A 20,849-nucleotide genomic window follows, 5' to 3' on the forward strand; every position below is an offset into this window, starting at 1 on the left:
TATTTTGTCATAAGCGTAACAATTCTGGCCTCTGCTGAAATAATAAACAATAACAAATGACCTTTGAACTTGACACTTTCCTGGAGTTTTTGACTGTATCAAACTTTATTCATCAGCAGATGGACTTTGCTGAGTTGCCATGGAACATAGTACATTAGTAAATTATCAAATTACCATTTGTGAACTAAAAAATAGACCTGTCTATTTAATGGCACACGATACAGAGTGAGTATAGTTGACATGTAGCATGCTGCCCTCTAATGGACTGTAATGCAAACTGTGCCACAGTGTTTCTTTTTGGGGGTCACTAGCCTGAATAAAAGAGCCTTCACCGCATAATAAAAAAAAATATTTCCTGCCTCGTCTGAAGAAGGACATCATAAAGACCATGAATTACTTCCCCTTGTATAAACAAGTCACATTGTAGTTCTGATGTCAAATAAGTACTGTGAAGACTTGATAGTAAAGTGCTTTGCATTAAATAACAGGTTCCGTGTGACATGCAAATGATTTTGACTTCCCATAAGAGGAAGTTATATATAGGATATGTCCATGAACCAGATCATTCTCTAGAGAGTGGAACAAAAGTATGCATGTGTTTACCCCTGTGTATCCACAATGTTCTTTTTAAAGGTATTTGTCAGTTTCCTCAGTGTATTTTGCCTCTGTTCAGGGGAGAATGGCCTGCATGCAAACTCACCAGGGGACATAATCATTGGAGGCCTTTTTCCCATTCACAAACAAACCAATAGGAGCACAACCCATGGACCTCTCTCCTGTAGTTGGTAAGTACGACCTCACTGAAATGTATCGATTAACATGACCACAATTTATTTGAATCATTTCATCAATTTTAACTGTCCTGTCAATTTTTGAAGGTATGATTTGCGAGTGTTCCTACACTCTCAAGTGATGATATATGCTCTCAGAGAAATAAACCAGCGCACACCAAGGGCTTTACCCAACTTCACTCTTGGATACGACATCTATGACACTTGTGGAGATGTCAGCATTGCCATAAGAGCGACACTCCAGCTGCTTAAGAATCAATCAGACCCTCAGATGTGTTTAGTGCCTGCAAACTTTCAATCTGTTTTATCTGAACCCAAAACAAAGGCAGTGATTGGTGAAAGGTACTCTGAAGTGTCAATAGCTGTTGCACGAGTTGTTGCTCTGTCATCAGTTGCTCAGGTTTGTCTTCTTTGTACTGGATACCGTCCCATTTCCCAGGGTTAAAAATGCTAAACATTTTGAATTCCTGTATGTAGCTTGATGCTAATGATGAGAATATGACAAAATTATCTATCCATCTAAATCTAAGATTCTGTAATATGTAACAAAACAATTGCATTACTCTTGCAAACTGCATTCCAAGTTGTTTCAACATGATTTATTCCTGTTTGTTACAGATAAGTCATGGATCGACTAGTGAGCAGCTGAGCAGGAAGTTGAAGTTCCCCTCTTTTCTGCGAACAATATCCAGTGATGAACATCAGACAAAGGCCATTTCTGAGTTGGTGAGGAAGTTCAACTGGACAGCAGTAGCCATTGTGGGAAGTGATGATGAGTACGGGAAGTATGGCAGTGATCGCCTCGAGGCCAATCTCAGAGTAATGAAGAACATCTGCATTGAATTCATCAATATCCTGCCAGGTTACTTCTCCAAGAATACTTCCCAAGTCCATAAGATGCTGAATGAATTGGTGGACAATATCAATAAATCCCCTGCCGAGGCTATCATCATGTTCACCAAGGACACCAATGTTAATGTCATCATGGAAGCAGCTATTAAACACAACCTAAACCGAACCTGGATTGCAAGTGATTCATGGTCCACCTCTTCATTGATCTCCACACTGCCTGGCATTGAGAAAGCTGGAGAGGTTTTTGGATTCATCTCCAAGAGGAATGAGGTGCCTAAGTTTAAAGACTACGTCATGTCAGCATTCAATGGAACCACTAATAACATTCTGGATCATCACCTGATTCATTATCCGCTTTGTTCTAGTCAGTCAGATGAGAACAGAGAAAGTAACTGCTCCCTAGCAGACAGCAATCAGGGGTCCAAACAATGTCTGGACCTAAGCTGCTTGGCTAAGTACATTGACCAGGATGAATCATACAATATCTACTTAGCTGTTCAAGTCATTGTTGAAGGTCTTAGACGCTTGCTCAAGTGTGACAACCACAAATGTGAACGTGGCAACCAGTTTACAGCCTCTGAGGTACTGTAAAGTTATCTAGCTGACATGTTTTTCATTCTTTGATGTGTGTCTAAGGGACAATTGTAAGATAATGCCAGAATTTTTGTTTAAAACAATGTATCTATGAAGTGTGAAGAATCAACCGCCCTTTATGTCAAAGACATCTGTATACTGTGTTGCAGAGATGTCTACTTAAATTAGCATGCTAACAAGCTAGCCTGTCCTGTCTCATTGTCTCCCCTCCCTGCCTGCCATCTCATGTCTGTCCTTGAGTTATAATCATGGTCAAAGCTCCCATACTTCATCCCCTGTTATCACTGACCTCCATTGGTCTTGGAAGCTGTGTTCAATCCCAGTTCAATGTCCAATATCAGATAAGCGGCCAAATCCAGTTGAGCTGGGCCCCAATGCCTGTGGTGACTCCCCCTGTGATTGAGGTCCTGTTATAGACGAACTCTAGAGCCTCTGGCTCCTAGTCTAACTGAGACATGGGCTAAATAGTTAACGGTAGCTAGCCAAGGACATTACATTAAAACCTGTTCACAGCATTGGGGACAGAACCCAGTTCATTCCTATGAAATCTGCTAAATGGCAAATTTAGCCAAAACTTCCTGGCTGAAATTACCCGGATCTTCTGTGTTGGTTGGCTCATACTGCGTGGGCACTACAGACTTCGAGCCAGCTAAATTCCAGTTTAGTGCCCAGCTAACTTAAATAGAGATACATAATTTAATCATGCGGCTCTCCTTGACTACTAATTTTATTGGACCAAATGTCTCAAATTTTGATGGTGAAATTAGTCATTTTGTCGGGGTTGTGACTCTTAAAAACATGTATCCACCATTTTATAGCAGCTTCTTTCACAATGTAAGCTCAACTAGAAGTCTTTTTGGGCCCCAGTGCATTGCGTGATGTTGTAATCACGCAGTTTGGCCACTATAGAAGTTGGCTTCAAAGCATATTTTGGAGATGCGTTTCGAAGATGTGCATATTCTACGAATTACACCATTAAAGCAATAGTTTGAAACTGTGAGAAATATACACTCTTTTGCAGAGCTCGATGGGAAGATAGATACCTCTCTCATATCTGCCTTGTAAATATAAAACTACAGCTAGCAATTGTTTAGCTTACCCCAGAATTAAGTCTGGAAAAGTCGGAAACAGTAAGTCTGGGTCTCCCCAAAGATGAAAAAAAGAAAAATTGGACTGAGCGAGAGAGAAGACAAGAATAAATATTGGAGCGTCATTTAAGAGGTGGATGGAACTGCAGGATTTGAAAGGACTCGAGAGCGACACAGAGTTAGCTGCTTTTCTGCTGGACAAGCAAGGACCCCAGCTTGATATATATTTTATTCTACGTTTTAACCACAAGGCTATGGTGGCAGCGGTTACAATAATATTCGCAATAGCGCATATGGCAGTACAATGTTGCATTCGAGCTACGTATAGCTCAAGTCTAACTTGTTAGCGTGTAGGCTAACTACGGTGTTTAGCTTTGTGTTTATGGCTACTGGTTAGCAAGAGTGTCTTTCAAGTGACCGGGTAGTTATGACGTTAATTTGTGTTCAGTACGCTCTGAGGTGGTTGAATTGGTTTAGAGAAATAACGTTACTCATGTCGTACTCATGTCGTATGTCACCTCCTCTGTTAAGTGATGGTTATTTCAGTTTGACCTAGATGGATTATTTCGCACCTCTTTCAAACCAGCTGTCTCCTGTGTCCAAGATGTGTACATTGCTGTCCTTGAAGGACAAAAGACCCAGGCATAAGCAGACTAATGTAGTTTATGCTGTACAATGCAGCCAGGATTGCACAGATTTGTACATTGCGGAAACAAAGAACCCCTCCATAGGTGAATGGCACAACACAGGAGAGCCAGCTACTCAGGTCGAGACTTTGCTGTCAAATTACATTTGAACGAGAAGGGCATTCCGTCCAGGACAGCAATGTACACATCTTGGCCACAGAAAACAGATGGTTTAAAAGAGATGTGAAATAATCCATCTAGGTCAAACTGGAATGACCATTGTTAAACAGAGGAATTGACCTACGATACTACTTGACACCCACTTACATTGCTGTCCTGAGATCCCTCCCCAGACAGCTTAACATCCATTTACACCTGGACCAATCTAGCCCCACCTACCCATATGAATGCCAGTTGGGTCAACAACTCACGTGCGACCCTAACAACTAAAACTCAGAGTTCACATGTCAATTTAATGATTCTGTGAGGGTTCACACCCATACAGTGTTTAAAGCCTGCAACTCCCCAGTTATAACTGAAGAAGCCTCTATAGCTATAGCCCCTATGGCACTTGGAGGTAGGCAGATTTTATTACAGTTTGACAACGCTGGGCTAGCTGTTTCCCCCTATATCCAGTCCCTATGCTAAGATAGGTTAACTGAGGCAAGGCTGTAGCCTCATAATTACTGGAAAGGTAAGTATATTTAGTGTATAAGTGTATTTAAAAAGAAACTTGAATTCTTCTTATAAACCAACAAAAACAACATTGTCCTCTTTTGGTCTCGTTTGGTATATGGAAGTATTACTGTTGTATGATTTGTTGCTTCAATAGCCGTTCAATGTAGCCATTTCTTGTTTTTAGTTCAATGTAGTTTTGTGTATTTTTGTCTTCACAGCTTCTTACGGAAATCAAGAAAGTCAACTTCACGGTGAACACTACACGTATATTTTTCGACTCTAATGGAGACCCCAGCTTAGGATATGATATTTTGTACTGGAACATGACTGAATCCAAAAAGGGCACGAGCATAAAAACTATCGGAGAATACTGGCCGAATGGAAAAATTGAAATCCACAATGATTTTGTTGGTAATAAGAGTAGAGAGATGGTAAGGTCAAAATTTAATTGGATATCTAATTCCCAATATAATAAATCATGTCGAACTGATTCTGTTTTGTCTTTCAAAGGTAACTGCTTACAACTGCTCGAAAACATGTGAACCTGGCCAAATGTTGAAGAAGCAAAGCAAACGGTGCTGCCATGATTGTGTTCCATGTGCAGAAGGAGAGTTTTCTGCAGGAAATGGTAAGAATAATGTATAATGGTACACAGTTTAAATCTATAGTTTAGATTATTAACCTCTGTTTGCATGTGTGCGTGTGCGTGAGTGTGTGAATTGTCAACTTGAGATACTGTGCATTTTCTCAACTCAACCCTTATATTAAGCTAATATGGCTTGGCTTGGTACTTCCTCATTTAGGTTCAAATACTGTTTGTTGAAGTGTTTGTCATGTACATTGTCAAAGGGACGTATTCTTCATGATAAATACATTCCTTGAGCGGCAGATGTGCATTTGTTTTGTTTACTTATACAGGTGACAAGTGTGAAACCTGTGGGCAAAAGAAGTATTCATCTCCACAGAGGAATATGTGTTTTAAGAAAACTCCTGAATTCCTGGACTGGTCAGATCCCTTCATTATCATTTTAAGTTGCCTGCAAGTCTTGGGAATAATTACTACCATTGTGTTTGCTATTTTGTTTGCAATCTATCACAGAACTCCAGTCGTGAAGGCTGTTGGAGGTTACTTGTGTTTTTTGGAGCTTTTTTCCTTGCTGGTCTGTTTCTGCCTTGCATTTAGCTTCGTAGGAAAACCCACTGCAGCTTCCTGCATGGTAGGCCTGCCTGTCTTCGGCATTGCCTTTTCCCTCTGCATCTCTTGCATTCTGGCCAACCTGCTCCAAATCTTAGTGGGCTTCAACTTTGACCTGAAGATAAGGTTGTGGATAAAGAAGCTCAATCAGCCGGCAGCTGTGGTGATCATTGTCTCTGGGATCCAGTTGGCCCTATGTGTGCCATGGCTGTACTTTTACCCTCCATTTCCTTATGAAAGGATATTGAAAACGACCATCCTGCTGCAGTGTCACAAAGGCTCAGACAAACTCTTCATTGCCATGTTAGTCTACAATGCTTTCTGGGCCCTTAGTTGTTTCCTGTTTGCATTCAAAGGTAAACAGTTGCCAGATTTGTACAAAAATGCAAGTTTAATCACCACCAGTATGATGCTTTTTTTAATCATTTGGATCCTCTTCATTCCAATTTATATCAGTTTGTTTGGGAGTTACAAACAAGCCATTGAGAGTGCAGCCATCCTCATTTCTAGCTACAGCATCCTCTGCTGTCACTTGGCCCCAAAGTGTTACATTATAATATTCAGGAAAGAGATTAATAATGAGAATGCCATTACTGAGTACATCAGGAAGCATTTTGAGCAGAAAAACTTGACTGTGGTGACATCATAAGCCTCTTTTTACAGACAGATCACACAATACTGCCATAAAGACGAGCCTTTGCCATGCCTGTTTTGTTTTTTTACACCTACCCAAAGAACAGCACGACATTGCTGTGTGATGTTAGATAGAATGTGAGGAAAAGAGGCATGACATGTAACACTACATCGTTGGTGTCGTGATAGTCTGTTTTACCGGATGTAGACTGTTGGTATAAGCCTGCCACTGGGTGCCTATTTCAGGCAGCATCCATTTCCCTCTTTTATCTGTGCGTTACTGCAAAACAACATGCATGAGGGAGGTGTAAACCATGGGTTTGGCACAAGAAAAAGAAATTTAGCATGTAAATTACTGAGTTTTAGTTCGGCTGGTAGGCAGTTTTTGTTTTTTTTACTGACAGTTCTCTGGTGATTTGCTGGTTTAAAAAGCATTGTATATACAGAATTAAAGATGACATTTTTTTTGAGTGAGTAGTTTTCTTTTATGTTTAGCATACCTGTAAAATAATATATATTGACCTGGCTATGTGTATTATTTTTGATCATATTGTCTTTCAGATGTGATTCAGTTCTACTTTTTAGAAAACTGTTTTATTACTTCATTTTGTATTGTGGTTGTTTAAGATTTAGGTAGTGTTTTTGTTTGTAAAGACTTTGAATAAAAAATCCCTTCACTATCACTGTTTTTCATTACTGCACTTGCTATGAAGCTATGTAACTTTTGTCCATGGTGTGTTAACAGAATACACAAGTAATCTGCTCCAAAATGGGAAACAATTTCATATATTTATAGCTGCGGTAAGCGTTGTCGTTGTTTAAGCTAACTTCCTGTCCATTTTGCAATTAGCAATCCTCTCCTCTCTACGTCATTAAGGCAAATTGGTAGTCACCAGACATAGCAGCAAACACGAGGATACTGCTCTTTGTAATGTATCAATTACAGCAGCTTTATATAGCCTTGGCTTTAAACTAAAAATTACATATACAAGATATTTAAATAAATGTAATAAACCACATAGCAAAATACCAGTTGGATTTATAAGTCTGTATTTGTGATGATATATCATTAGCCTAAACTGACTTTGTTTACTTAATGTTCATTGAGTAGGCTTTAAGTGCTTTAAATTGAAATACGAAACAAATCATCTCATTTTAATGGTAAACTGGTCCTTACAGTTTTAGCATAATTGAGAATCTATGGAACAGTGTTGATTTGATGTCTTTAGGATTACACATCCCACACAATTGAGTTGTTTGGTTTTATAAAATCTATAAAGGTCATGATTGACTTGAGGGATAGATTACTATTTGAGACAGAATGAACAGGACCTTATCAAACTCACTCTACCAACTGTCTTATGCTTAACATCTTTAGTATGCATACACCAAAGGCATCTACAACACGTTCTTAAGATCAATGCCAACCCCTTAACAATTCATACAATAATCTCAAAACACTTCAACTCAGTGTGCACTTGTTTTCATTGAGTAATGAGTACTCTGACAAAAGTTTTGAATTTGAACTAGAGTGTTCATACTACGCTGATACACTAAACCATTACCTTTCTTGTGTCTGAAGCTCATTTGTGAGTTGATAACAGTGACAATTCTGCTATGGACCAGCTCTTATTGACAACTGATCACGAAGGCCAAGAAAAAACAGTTCCTTGTGCCAACACTAGATGGGGCTCTTGATACATTCCAACAGTTTTCTAAATCATTATAGGACAACATACATTTTTTAAAAAAAATGTTTAATTAAAAAAAAACAAAAAACACACAACATCCATAATGTGGCTCTGCACCTAATATTTTATTTATTAAAAAAATACAAAACTTCAAAAAGTTTCCATAGGAAAGCATTATGAATTTGCAATCCTGTCTCTTTCAGCTCCATTTAAAACGTATGGTTAAACACTGCTTCTTAATATCATGAACAGATGTCCCGCCTTCTACAAGTTACAAAAAAATAAAATAAGGAGGAGATGAAAGGTGCAGTCTGCTTCTTGAGTCCCTGTGTTTTAAGTGTTAATCTTCAAGATGTTTTTGGTGGCACCGTAGTTTCTGGTGAACAGCACTAATGCAGGAATCACACACTCGACATAACCAGAGGAAAGGCCTATTTAGTGTAGTGCATACATATACTGCTCTGACAAGTTTTTGCAAATGGAAAAGCATGGCTTTGGCCATTATCAGCACAGAGGCGTTTACAAACAAAGATTAGTTATATTATAAATGGCAGTAAAAAAAAACTCATCTTGAGGACTAACACTTGACAGGTTCTGTACAGAAGTGGAGATCGTTTAAAATATAAATACAAACATAGCAGCCATTAGTGAGGATTTAAATCACCCCTCTAACCACCCCTTTGCAAGTTACAAGATAGAGATGTGACTTCAGTCGTTAGCAGGGCTTTTAAAGGGTCAGCAGTTTAATAACTTCTTGTACATTTTGCAGGTCAGCTAGCACTGTCCACTGCCTATGCTAAAGACATTCTGTGACTATACGTTGATTAAAAAAAGAGCACTGGTATCCCATGAAGTTTAGTTTTGTAATTTATTTAGCAAAGAAAGAGTTCATTTCCCTACACTATTCCAGTTCAACGAATGGGTTATTCTTTAACTAAAGTGCTCTGTCTTATAGTCACTCTCTCAACCAAGACAAGACTCCAGCAACAAATTAGAGTACAGAGTTACCCTGTCACACTGCCTGGAACACACAGAGACACTCAGAGTGTGATTCAGCCTCATTTCATTTAGGGTTGATCCCCAGCTTCCATACAGAACACAAATTTGTGCAACGTGCCCCTCTCATTCTCCTGTCAAGTAACTGGCCTTAAATTTCACGTACATTTGGAGAGAAGAAGAAAAAAAAAAGCACCTTCTTACAAAACAAGAAAGGATGCTATAAAATTGCTGCGATGTACAGTATGGGTTTAAACAACATGGGCCTGGCAGGGCTTAGTGGGCATCTCCAAGCTGCTTTCTCTGCCACAGCAGGCTGGCACTTCCAACAGGCAGGACTCCTCCACAGGAGCTGGCATGCCCTGGGAACAGATCTGCTGCACGTGTTGCCTGTAGAAGACAAAGCAGATTAAAGTTTGATTGTCTTAGAAAGAAAGATGATCTTGTGAAATGTTCTCATCGCACACACACGAGAAGGTGATCCATCATCAACTACCACTTTCAGTTTATGAAACATCTACTCACCAGGCAGGGCGGGACATGACATAGTGCAGGTCAGGTCTTTGGAAGCCATTGAATGTGGAGGAGGCGGCCACAGTATAGGCACCCATGTTCTCAAAAACCAGCCAGTCACCCACCTGCAGGTCAGGCAGGCTACACTGCTCAGCAATGCGATCAAGGCCATCACATGTTGGACCCCAGATACTGCATGGGTACATGACCTCATCTGGCTTTGGCTTCTGTTAGATGGAGACACAGGACAACAATTATTGTTTGTTTTTCCATTCACTGACACACTTTGTTGCCATTCCAATTCTTGAACTTATACCTTACCATAACACATACCTTATGAAGTATTGGCAAACAGTGAGCATGGTCATAGAGTATACAGTTGAAAGATCCGTACACTCCATCGTTGACATAGTACATCAGAGTCCTGTCATTGGTCCCTTCGTCTTCCTCTGTAAAAGGAAGCAGAAAGTAATTTACAACTGAGAAATGTTTTAAATCTGCTTTCAGAACAAACCATTTAAAAAATACAAATACTTTTTGTTTTTAATTCAAGGCTTTTACCATCAGAGGCTGATTCATCGTCAATGATGACCTTCTTGGCAATGATGTTGACAACCAGTGTGTAAGCAGAGGCCACATAAAAGCGCCCTGGCTCAGCGATGACCTTAATACCAGCATCAGTAGGGAAATACTTGTCCAGGGCTGGGCTGATTACTGCTGTGATCTAAGGAAAGAATGGAAGTGTCCATAGGTAAATGTCGGACCATAGACTTATCTTGTGCTAGTAATCCAGAAACTGCAGTTAAAAGTACAAAAGCCTTGTTTTTTTTAAATTCCAAAATAAACATGAATAATATTTTGCCTATGAAACGCCTCTTGAAATGCTTGATACCTCTTCAAATTGGAGTCCAGTGTCATCTGTACCAGGGAAACCACCCCCAATGTCCAACAGGTCCATGTTGAAGCCCAGCTCATCCTACAAGTCAAAATCAAAGGGTCTAAGTTTACTTTGCAATTGGTAAACCCACATATCACAGTTACACAAGTATTCTATCACAACTCACCCCAATATCAAAGACACAGCGGGCATCAGCGATAGCTTGGGAGTAAGTCTCTGGATCAGTGCAACCACTGCCAACATGGAAGCTGACACCAATCACATCCAGCCCCAGTTCCTTAGCCCGCTCCAGAAGACCTCGACAAGCTTTGAGTGGGGCCCCAAACTTTACACTGAGGCGACACACTGCCTTTGAGTCATCTGTGGCAATCCGCAGCACCAGCCTGGGCACAAAACATAAAAAGAATTAGTGAAAAGGGAAAATGGACAGAAGCCGATAAGGCAAATTAAATAACAAAGCTTTCATATGATGGATGTTAAAATGTCTCACTTGGCATTGTCATGACAGCGGGCCACTTTCATGAGTTCCACCTCGCTATCAAAGGTCATCATCTGGACCCCATGGGCAGATGCATATTTGATCTGAGAAACTTGCTTGCAGGGGTTGGCATAGATGATTCTGCTTGGATCCACTCCCAGAGACTGAACCAGCTGAATCTCCGTCTAGAGGGGGACAATGCCAACAGTCAGCAAAAAAAAGTACCAATTTAAAAACATGAGCTGCCAATGCAATTTCAGACAGCTTTGTACTGCGTTATTCAGAGAACATCTAGCGCAGTGGAAATTTTCCAACACGCACCTTGCTTGCACAGTCAAAGCCAGTTCCCAGTGACGCCAGTGTCATAACAACAGCCCGGCTATCATTGCATTTGACCGCATAGAAGGGAGTGACACGAGGCAGGGCCCTCACCCAGCGCAGGTGTTTCTTCAGGACATCTCCCAAATCACAGACGTAAAAGGCATCCCTGTCATCCTGTGACCGAGTGGATGGAAAATGAGACAGAAGCATTTATCAAAAGCAGTCCTGTAACAAAAACATCTCCCAAAATAGAATATTACATGATCCATTCCAAATAACAAACACTGTGCAAAAGTAAAACTATACAGTCATACAGTGTAAGATTTCTGTTGCATTCAGTTTCATCCGGATGACATTTGTCACACAGGACACTTACCGTCATGGATGACTCATTGATCTTCTGCTCAACAATATCTCGGGCAGAGAAGCCCTCCTCCAGGAAAGAGAATTCAATCTCAGCAGGAGTGGCAGTGGTCATGGTGACAGTAAGTCCTTTTGATTGGTAACTAGTAAAACTGTAAGCAGGAGGGGAGAGCAGATTGAGATTGTGTTAATATTTGAGAACAATGTCTTTTGTGTATTGAGTAATTCTCAAAACATGGGACTTGACTGAATGACAGTTTTGTAACTATTATCTGTATTGACAATACAGTATTGCATCAAGTTACATGAAACAAAAAGAGAGTCACTTACTTGAATATGAAAGAGTTTGGAATTTAGTGTTGCCGTCACTTAGGTGCAGAGAAGCCAAGGCGGTTCACCAGTGAAGTTAAATCCCTTCAAATAAGACTCGAGGCCGGGGCCTGCAGAGTAGCCAGTGTTTGTTTTCCTAGAGTGAGGATTCTATAAAACGAGAAATTTATTAATTTCTCTTAAACATTAAACTTGATTTCCTCTGGTGGAAAACAATAAGTACGGCAAGATGTTGCAATACTATCTATGGACCCTGTCGTGAGCTCAACCTCAGGATCAAACTTAAAATTACAATGTAAATTACTATGAATGTAGACTTTTATACTATCCAACACAAAGTTTAAAATTATTCTATTAAAATCATTATGATCAACTTAAAATAGACAGGGTTAGGCTTGAGCAGGACAGAACATCAAGTCTCCAGTCTTTAACTGCGCACTGCTCCATTTTATAACTACGGCATGACAACTTGACACCATCTGCACAGAAAGTCATTGATGGACAAAGTATGTAAGCCCCGCCCGGTCACGACGTAAACCAATTACAAAGAAGACCCGCCTTTAACTGACAAGAAAGGCATGGCAATGAACCAATCAGTGACTAGTGCTTTACGCATACGTCAATATGCCGGTTCCGCTTCGAGATCTTCATGCCATGAGGCAGTTTCGCACTCATCTACCATTAACTTAGTTTATCCAAGTTTTCACGGTAAATTCAAAAACTTGTTCAGCGTAACATCAGCTCAGTGAAGTCTATGGCACCGAAAACTGTCCATTACAGGCAGACGTTACGCTGGTTAGTTGGCACATTTTGATATTTAAAAAAAAATGAGAATAATAGCCAGCTAGCTCACGTTAACCAGACATCTGACGCACTGGCCACGTAGTAATGTTAATCTTAAGTAAGACTCCAGAGCGATTCACTTTTGAATAAAATTCACGAAACAATTACGGTAAAATTGCCAGAATATCCTACCCGAAAATACTCCCATTTTCATTGTCCCTTTTAAGCCGCCATAACGGTATCAGCCCGCTAACTAGCTAACGTTTGCTAACTTGAGTTGACATGCATTTAAGACAAAATGTGACGTTCTGACTCAAACGACATCGAATGGTCTTCACTTACCTTAAAAAGCATTTACAAAGAGTTTGTCCATTAGACCCGGATGCGGGGATTAAAAAAAAGCAGTTTCCTTCACAATGAAGTCGGCTGCTGGCACTGACGCCCGTGTAGTGCGACTGACTGGAGTGGAAGCCGGTAGAGGACCCCGTGAGTATTTATAGAGAGCGCGCTGCTATGGCAACGCAGCCAGCTGAAACCGGACTCCCATCCACGTATGAACCGGTCTAGCTTTGTCACCTCATCCACATGGTGCAAAAGACAGACCGCTGGACAACGACCATGCACAATATTAGAAATAAACTGAATTAGAACTCGAACTAACTCTGGTCCCAGGTTCTCAAATGTTGTAATTTGATGCTTACTTTGATGATTTCTTGATAGTAAATCTAACATCTTTGGGGTTTAAACCTTTAAAAGTAAGCGACAAATAAATTATAAATTATAAATATAATTCATTTTATAGATAAAACAATAAATTAAGAAAATAATTCACAGATTAATCAATAATTAAGATAATCATAAGTTTCAGCCTTCACATGCATGTATAGTTATATTATTATTATTGTTGTTGTTGTTGTTGTTGTTGTTGTTGCTATAATCTACCTGACAGGTTATCATCAGTACAGGTTCTGCCTGGCCAGCTGTGATGGAGAAAACCTGCAATACATTGGTGTTAATCCCTCAGTTGCTCTCTCACGCTGACAGATTGAACAGTCTGCTGGCTCTGACTGATCGCATGCAGTCCATGATCTGACCTGGCTTGACGGCAGTCTGTTCAGCTCTGAGTACTTGGCCTGTCTGATGAGATTAGAGGAGATCTAAAGGTGTCAACGGAGGAATGTATGTCACAACAGCTCTGTAAGGATGTACAAGTATATACAACCGTGATTTCCGCAAAAAGTTGTATTATTGTGTAAAGCTAAAATAAAAAAACAATTTGATATTTTACTTATCTTTGTCATTCATTCAATTGAAAACACTGCAAACACAATATATATAATTTTGTGAATGTGATGGCAGCAATACCTTTCAATACAGTTGAGACAGGGGCAACAAAACACTGAAAAAAGTTGTGGACTGCTCCAAAAACACCTGTTTAGAACATTCCACAGGTAAACAGATTCATTGTTGACAGGTGATAGTATCATGATTCGGTATGAGAATAGCATCCTCAAAGAGCTCAGTCACTCACAAGCAAGGATGGGGCAAGGTTCACCACTTTGTGATGAATTTAAGATTGTATAAAGGAGATTGCTACATGTGCCCAGGAACACTTGTCAAGCCGAGTTGGTAAACACAGTTTATATGACACAACACAGGTTCTACTAGTAAATTTGTTTTGAGAAAGACCTCACTTTTAAATGGCGAACGAGTTTGAAAGACTTAATTTAATCACTTAATTTAGTCACTTTTAGCACATGTATTTTTGTTTCCCAAGAACTGACAATATTTATAAATTGAATTGTTACTGGTACTAGTAACACCTTATCAAGTCCATAGTGGGCGTAGATTATTACGATCATAATTCATGTACATCTTCATTACCTTCAATAAATAGTCATGAAGAGGCCACTGAGGGAAAACTCTCAGTTAATGACATAGTAGTTGTGAAAAATGCCCATGCATAACGAGACATTACATGAGTGCTTTATAATGGCCTAGGGTTAAAAAAACAAAAAACTGGCATGCATGTCTTGCATCTCTCACCATTTCCTATCACTCTTTGCCTGTCCTATCAGTAAAGCTAAGAATAGTAAGGCAGCACATCACCCGAGTAACTTCTGACTGCTGCTAACTGTAGCTGCCTTAGCTGGACAACTAGTCATGCAGCTGGCCTTTAAGACAGGGAGCCCACACAAGAGCTAGCTAGTTGGCATGCTAACCAGAATATATATCTACGACACAGTACATGGACATCATAATATCAAAACTGGTCTTTATTCACATCCTGTTGATAACAGTAAAAATAGTACATTTTTCAGCAGTTTCAACTTAGATTCTCACATATTGCCCCTTTAATTGTTTTAATGTGTCTGTTAGTCTAGAATCACCAAAAATCCATATTTCATTTTAATAAATTGTTTGGCGGACATTTATAAAATAGAATAGAATAGAATAGAATGCTTTTATTGTCATTGCATTTAAGTACAACGAAAATTGGAGAGCTGCTCCAGTAAGGTGCCTCATTAATCATAAAAATTCATTCCACACTTCATTCAATGCAGAACATTCACACAATACACACACCCACACCAACATCTACACAGAGATGTATCCCTGTTAGCAATCATAAACATAAAAATAATTAAATGTAAAGTGTTAGTCAGTGCAAACTGCATCATTAAAAAATAAGTTTGGCTTTATTTAAAACTGTTATTGTATAAGAAAAAGAAGCTGTTCCTGAATCTACTAGTACTTGTTTTTAGACATTGGTAGCGTTTCCCTGAGGGCAAAAGTTCAAACAGTGAGTGACCAGGGTGAGAAGTCCTTTATTCTTTGAAGTAAAATGTTTTTCTACCCAGACCCATGAAGTCCCTGTCCCCCAGCCATTTCCCCTTTACTGCACAACCTAATCGGTCCAACGGTTGCTTTTGTAGACATTTGGTTTGCAAGCAGACATTACCGAATGGAGGAAAATGAAGAATTTGGTTAAGATGACCCAACAGTACATGTGGAAATGTTGCACAGGCAACGGTTCCAGGACACTAACAGGAAACTTCAGGGCTTCATAAGGACAGCATATCTGTGGGCTTAACTTAATATCTTTTCCAGTTCTTGAGGTCACAAATCAAGATGGCATTCTACTCATTGTGCAACAGGGTTTCCATTCAGATTTTCTGCAGGGGTTGATGAATGAAGTAATTTTTTCCAAGCAGTATAATTATCAAAAAAGTAACAACCACAGCCCTTTCTCAAGGTTAAGCCGCAAACTTGTCTGGTGACATAATTTGCCATTATTTTCATACATTGCAGTTTTCCTTAGTCCTGCCCTGAATCTGAACTTGTTCCAGCGGGCCTCACCTCCTATGCAGAAGCATGCTCATCAAGCAGGAAGTGGTCCCACACTTGAGCGATAATTCATTTTCAACAGATGTTTATCAGCTTGTTAAAAATCACAAGATCACAAAACAACATATTACACAGCAAACCCATGTTAGATTGTTTTTCCTCTCGCAAGTCATTTCCTTTTGTTTTTATCTCTCTTCCACCAAATGTTTGTTTCTTCTCCTTCACCCGTCTCCTTCTCCTCCCCTTGTAATTTCTGTCTCTGGCTCTGTGTGGACTTTCTGTTATCATTACTGTAGACCATTGTGGCCTAACCCCCACATTTACAAGGCCTCACAAAAGACAAGGATGATCATTGTTATTGGCCACCCACAAAATACAGTGCAGTTACATGTCCTGGTGGCTATGTGTCATCTGGCTTTGTATTTCTCTTCACTTCTTTGTTAGCTCATACTTGTACAATGTAATAGCCTAGTTTGTTTTACTTTTTCATCAACCTATGTCACAGTACCGTTCAACTCAGTGCACATAATACATCTTGTGTCAGCAAGCACATGAAACATACAAGAATCTTTAATAGACTGTAACTACCAAGCTGATCCTCGGAACAAATAGTGACACACATGAGTAAAAAACTTTTCATGCAATTTTTTCATTTTTGTCCTTCCTTAAAACTGTAATTGTATTCCTTACTTCTGTTTTTGATATGACATTTTCCATTTATACCTGCATTACAACTAGTCTGCTCTAGAAGCACAGATTGTGTTTAGAGGGGAGAGCATATGAGGAGCACCTCTACTGCAGATGCAGTTACCAGCTGGACGCACCGCCTGTCTTTTGGCTAGGATTTGATCACGACAGGGCAGAACCAGAGGCAGCTTCCAAAACAATCTCTGGCTACATCTGGTCAAATTTTTTCAAACAAAATCTAAAAAAGACAAAAGTCACATGAATGCTGTGCCTCATGAAAAACACTGATATCTCCAATTTTTCATGTGTAACATTTGACATTATGATGATGACATCAACTTACCCTGTAGCTCGTGGTTTTGCTGGCCTTTTAAACTGTTGCTTCTTAGAAAAGCAAAATACTAAATTTGCACAACTAACACGACTAACTAACATCTAAATTAATACACATTCATAATATTTAAATGAAGAGCAACTTGTACTTAATACTTGTCATGGGAGTAATAGTACTTTACTTGAGTAAAGTTCAGTACTCTGGCCACCACTGCATCTATGGGCCTCATGCAAAGAGCAATATTCAAACCAATGGTCTTTTATTTTTTCTCTTGACAAAAAAAGTAATAGAAAATATCAGAGAAATTTAAGGAAATGTTGCATTTTAATGTGTCCCAACACCATGGGGTACAAATGTGAAATTGCCTTATTGCACAACACAAGTTCCAGAATCTGCTTCAGTGGCTACTCCGTATCTCTGTTTAAAAGTTCCAGAAAAAGATTTCAAGAACTGATGTTGTGTTGTTTACTGAAACTGTCTGAAATGACTAAACTGGTCACCATGCATGCATAGTGATGTTTACGAAAGTACTGAAGATAATGTAATAAAGGCATTCTATTCTATTCTATTATATATGTACTTTTCCGTTCAAATTGTTTGTTTTGCTTGTTATACCTGCAACAAAAAAAGGTTTTCCTAAACCCATATAGTGATATTATTTGCATAATCATATGTTTCACAAAGTGGTCAACCTCACCCTTTCCTTGCTTGTGAACAACTGAGCCCTTTGATGTGTCCCTTTCACTCAATCATGATACTATCACCTGCTATCAATGAATCTGTTTACCCCTGGAATGTCCCAAGCAGGTGTTTTTGGACCATTGACCGGAAATCATTAATCATCATCATTGTTTTTGTATTTGGAAAGGATTAGCAAATTAGCATATGATGTATTATTTTAGTTTTACATAGTTTCAGAACTATTTTAGGTTAGAGAATAAAGAACCAGTCAGATAATTTTTCTATTTATACTATGCCATCCACAATTTGCGAACCATTAGTTTTGATTGCTAAGTGAAATTTGAAATTGAATTTTTTATTTGCAAAAGTCAAACATTGCTTCTCTTTCAAGCAAGCTTTTTGTCAAAAAACAACTTAAGTGTTTTTCATTCAAACAGCTACGTAGCTGTGTAGTCAGAGGTCAAGGATTGGAGGTGTTCAGACTTCATAAGAGATTAACAGGTAAAATCCATGACGCCTTGACCTCAATATACCAGAGCATTTCTGGCTGACCCAGACAGCTACTTATGAGACCGGAAGTTTTAGGTTTTCTTTGCATGGCTCTAGGCCTATCTCAGCAGATGGTATGGTGATGTTTCTTAATGGTTTTGACTCTGATCCATTTGTCATTTCAGATCAGACAGGGTGACTTTGGGATGAGCACCCAACAGCATGTGTCACACAGATAGCTTAATCAACTTAAAGTGCTGATGACAGACTCCACCCACACAGCTGGATAGGGTGAAAACAATTACACCACACAGCCATTGAACCGTGACTAGCCAGCCAAAGAAATAAAAAGCATGGTTCTAAATTGTACTTGTCATTGTCAAGAAGTGTATTTTCATAACATACACAGACAATGGAAACCTTGTAATTTAGGTCATTCTGTAATCTTTCTTGTAACTGCAGTGCCTTAAAAAAAAGCTAATTGAAGGTTTGCATGAATGGATCTCTACTGCCTGAGCTCATCCATAGTTTATTCACAAGTCTAATGTCACGCCTGTCTTGTCCAGGTAATCTATTTTTGGATGCATGTCCTCACTCTGTGTAACAGTGAGTAAGAAAACTGCCTGACTTCAACCTCCTGTACCATTGTCCTACCTTGTCTTCCAAAAAGTTAGGATTTTCTCCTCTCATCTATCGTTGTTCTGGACTCATTTTTGCTGGCATTATATGGGGGAATCACAATGTAGGTGCTGACATTTTGAGTTGGTTTGAGTTTCATAGATTGCAAGTGTGTAACAAATGATTCATAAACTCAGCATGTTTTATGTACATTATTATATGTAGACACACTTTTGGAAAGAATCTCAAGACTAAGTTCAAGCATAATCTTGGAACATTTTTAAAACTGAGGCCCCAGTAGTTCAAGTAGAAAGAGCCATAAAGACAGAGAAATTACTCATTTGCTTCAGTGACAGAATATCTAATGTTGAGCTGAATTGAGCTGTTCATGTTTAAGCTCCTTGTATGAACTACAAGAAGCAGAGCTCCACAGAGCTCCTAACATTCTGTTGCTTGCTCTTTGTATTCTACCTTATGCTTACTCACAACATTTATGAGGTTCTGTGCATGTTGCCACAAGGACTTTGCATGCCCGGCCTCCATCCAGAACAGCCACAGGTTGTTCCCCTATAAAAATTTTAGGCCATGCATTTAACACATTTGTTGAGCCATTGCCTTGTGAGTCAGCTAGATTTGCGAGATCATTTGGCATGCCAGGTTAGGGACCAAAGGGTTGCAGGCATTGTTAACCTGTCAGTCAGTTAGCAGACCACTTTGGTCCAAATTGAAATTTCACAACAACTTGTTGCAATATGTAAGAACTGTCCTCAGTTGATACTAACAAATAAGTGGCTGCATAACACCAGACTAGCTGCCAACAGTAGCTGCCATTAAATAGATAGTTAGCCGTGCAGCCGCTGCCTGGATGGCGAAGAGGACGGCATTGCATGTCGGGAGAGAGGTTGAAGTCTCGGAGGACTTCTGTAACAAAACGTCAATGATTTTAGTGAATTCTTCCATATTGCACCTTTAAATGGATTCATGAGTCTTTATACAGACATTCGTAATCCAAAGAGGATGAAGCCTACTGACCTTTCTGCTATTGCGATCATGAGAAATGCAAATTTGTTTTTTAGTGAGATGTCTCAACAGCTACTAGATGTATTGAAACATAATCTTAAACAGACCATCAATTTCCCCCAACTTTGGTGATCCTCTGACTTTTCCTCTAGCACCACCATGAATTTGACACTTTTATTTTTGGGTGAAATGTCTCAAGAAATGTTGGACAGATTGCCATTTGATCTTTGATACAATTACCAATGTCCCCCTCAGGATTAATTCATAATAATATTAATAATAATAATAATAACTTTATTTATATAGCACCTTTCAAAAGCATGTTACAAGGTGCTGAACAACAGAATAAAAACAGAAATAAAAACATACCAAATACAATTAACTGACAATAACAACAACAACAACAGCAACAACAACGAAAATAAATAATAAAATAAAATAAAAACATAATAAAACCGCCAAGAAATAAAATTGGAATAAAAAAAACAAACAAAAAAAATAGAAAAAAAAACAAAAAAACAAAACACACATCCTCAACAAGGTAATCAGACAACGAATAATAAAACAAAATTAAGAGAAGGCCAATTGATAAAAGTGAGTCTTTAGAAGAGATTTAAAAGAAGTCACTGATCTAGCCTGCCTGAGATCGCCGCTGTGGACAGCGAAGGCCCGGTCACCTTTTGTAATGAGACGGGACCTCGGGACCATAAGTAAAGCTGTGCCGGCGGATCTCAGGCAGCGTTCAGGCTCATAGGGTAAAAGCAGGTCACGGATATAGGCAGGAGCCTGACCATTCAGGGCTTTAAAAACAAGTAGTAAAATCTTAAAATCAATTCTAAAAC

The 20,849-nt window shown here is 39.2% G+C and overlaps 2 protein-coding genes across 2 annotated transcripts; one reads left to right on the top strand and one right to left on the bottom strand.

Moving 5' to 3' along the window:
- Positions 1 to 679: 679 nt before the first annotated feature.
- On the top strand, positions 680 to 7,029 carry LOC115597249 (G-protein coupled receptor family C group 6 member A-like). The gene is made up of 6 exons (XM_030443015.1): positions 680 to 785; positions 879 to 1,191; positions 1,410 to 1,913; positions 4,848 to 5,060; positions 5,140 to 5,257; positions 5,548 to 7,029. Exons 2-6 carry the CDS (start codon positions 913 to 915, stop codon positions 6,471 to 6,473), a joined length of 2,040 nt encoding a protein of 679 aa, XP_030298875.1. The 5' UTR covers positions 680 to 785; positions 879 to 912; the 3' UTR covers positions 6,474 to 7,029.
- A 1,218-nt stretch (positions 7,030 to 8,247) lies between these two features.
- Positions 8,248 to 13,328, bottom strand: odc1 (ornithine decarboxylase 1). Its single transcript, XM_030391864.1, has 11 exons — positions 13,173 to 13,328; positions 12,048 to 12,197; positions 11,731 to 11,869; positions 11,355 to 11,528; positions 11,046 to 11,218; positions 10,722 to 10,938; positions 10,550 to 10,633; positions 10,219 to 10,381; positions 9,991 to 10,106; positions 9,670 to 9,884; positions 8,248 to 9,534 (listed from the first exon to the last, which is right to left on the bottom strand). The coding sequence occupies exons 3-11, from the start codon at positions 11,830 to 11,832 to the stop codon at positions 9,396 to 9,398; spliced, it is 1,383 nt and encodes a 460-aa protein (XP_030247724.1). The 5' UTR covers positions 11,833 to 11,869; positions 12,048 to 12,197; positions 13,173 to 13,328; the 3' UTR covers positions 8,248 to 9,395.
- Positions 13,329 to 20,849: the final 7,521 nt, after the last annotated feature.

This window comes from Sparus aurata, chromosome 16, assembly GCF_900880675.1.
Source record: "Sparus aurata chromosome 16, fSpaAur1.1, whole genome shotgun sequence".
In the NCBI taxonomy this organism is placed as follows: domain Eukaryota; kingdom Metazoa; phylum Chordata; class Actinopteri; order Spariformes; family Sparidae; genus Sparus; species Sparus aurata.

Coding starts and splice junctions, on each gene's coding strand:
- odc1 (XM_030391864.1), bottom strand. CDS start 11,832: ATGACCACTGCCACTCCTGCTGAGATTGAATTCTCTTTCCTGGAGGAG. Junction 10,107..10,218: donor CGATGAATCAGCCTCTGATG/GTAAAAGCCTTG, acceptor TTCCTTTTACAG/AGGAAGACGAAGGGACCAAT. Junction 9,885..9,990: donor GTTTGCCAATACTTCATAAG/GTATGTGTTATG, acceptor TCCATCTAACAG/AAGCCAAAGCCAGATGAGGT.
- LOC115597249 (XM_030443015.1), top strand. CDS start 913: ATGATATATGCTCTCAGAGAAATAAACCAGCGCACACCAAGGGCTTTA. Junction 1,192..1,409: donor CTCTGTCATCAGTTGCTCAG/GTTTGTCTTCTT, acceptor TGTTTGTTACAG/ATAAGTCATGGATCGACTAG. Junction 5,061..5,139: donor GTAATAAGAGTAGAGAGATG/GTAAGGTCAAAA, acceptor TGTCTTTCAAAG/GTAACTGCTTACAACTGCTC.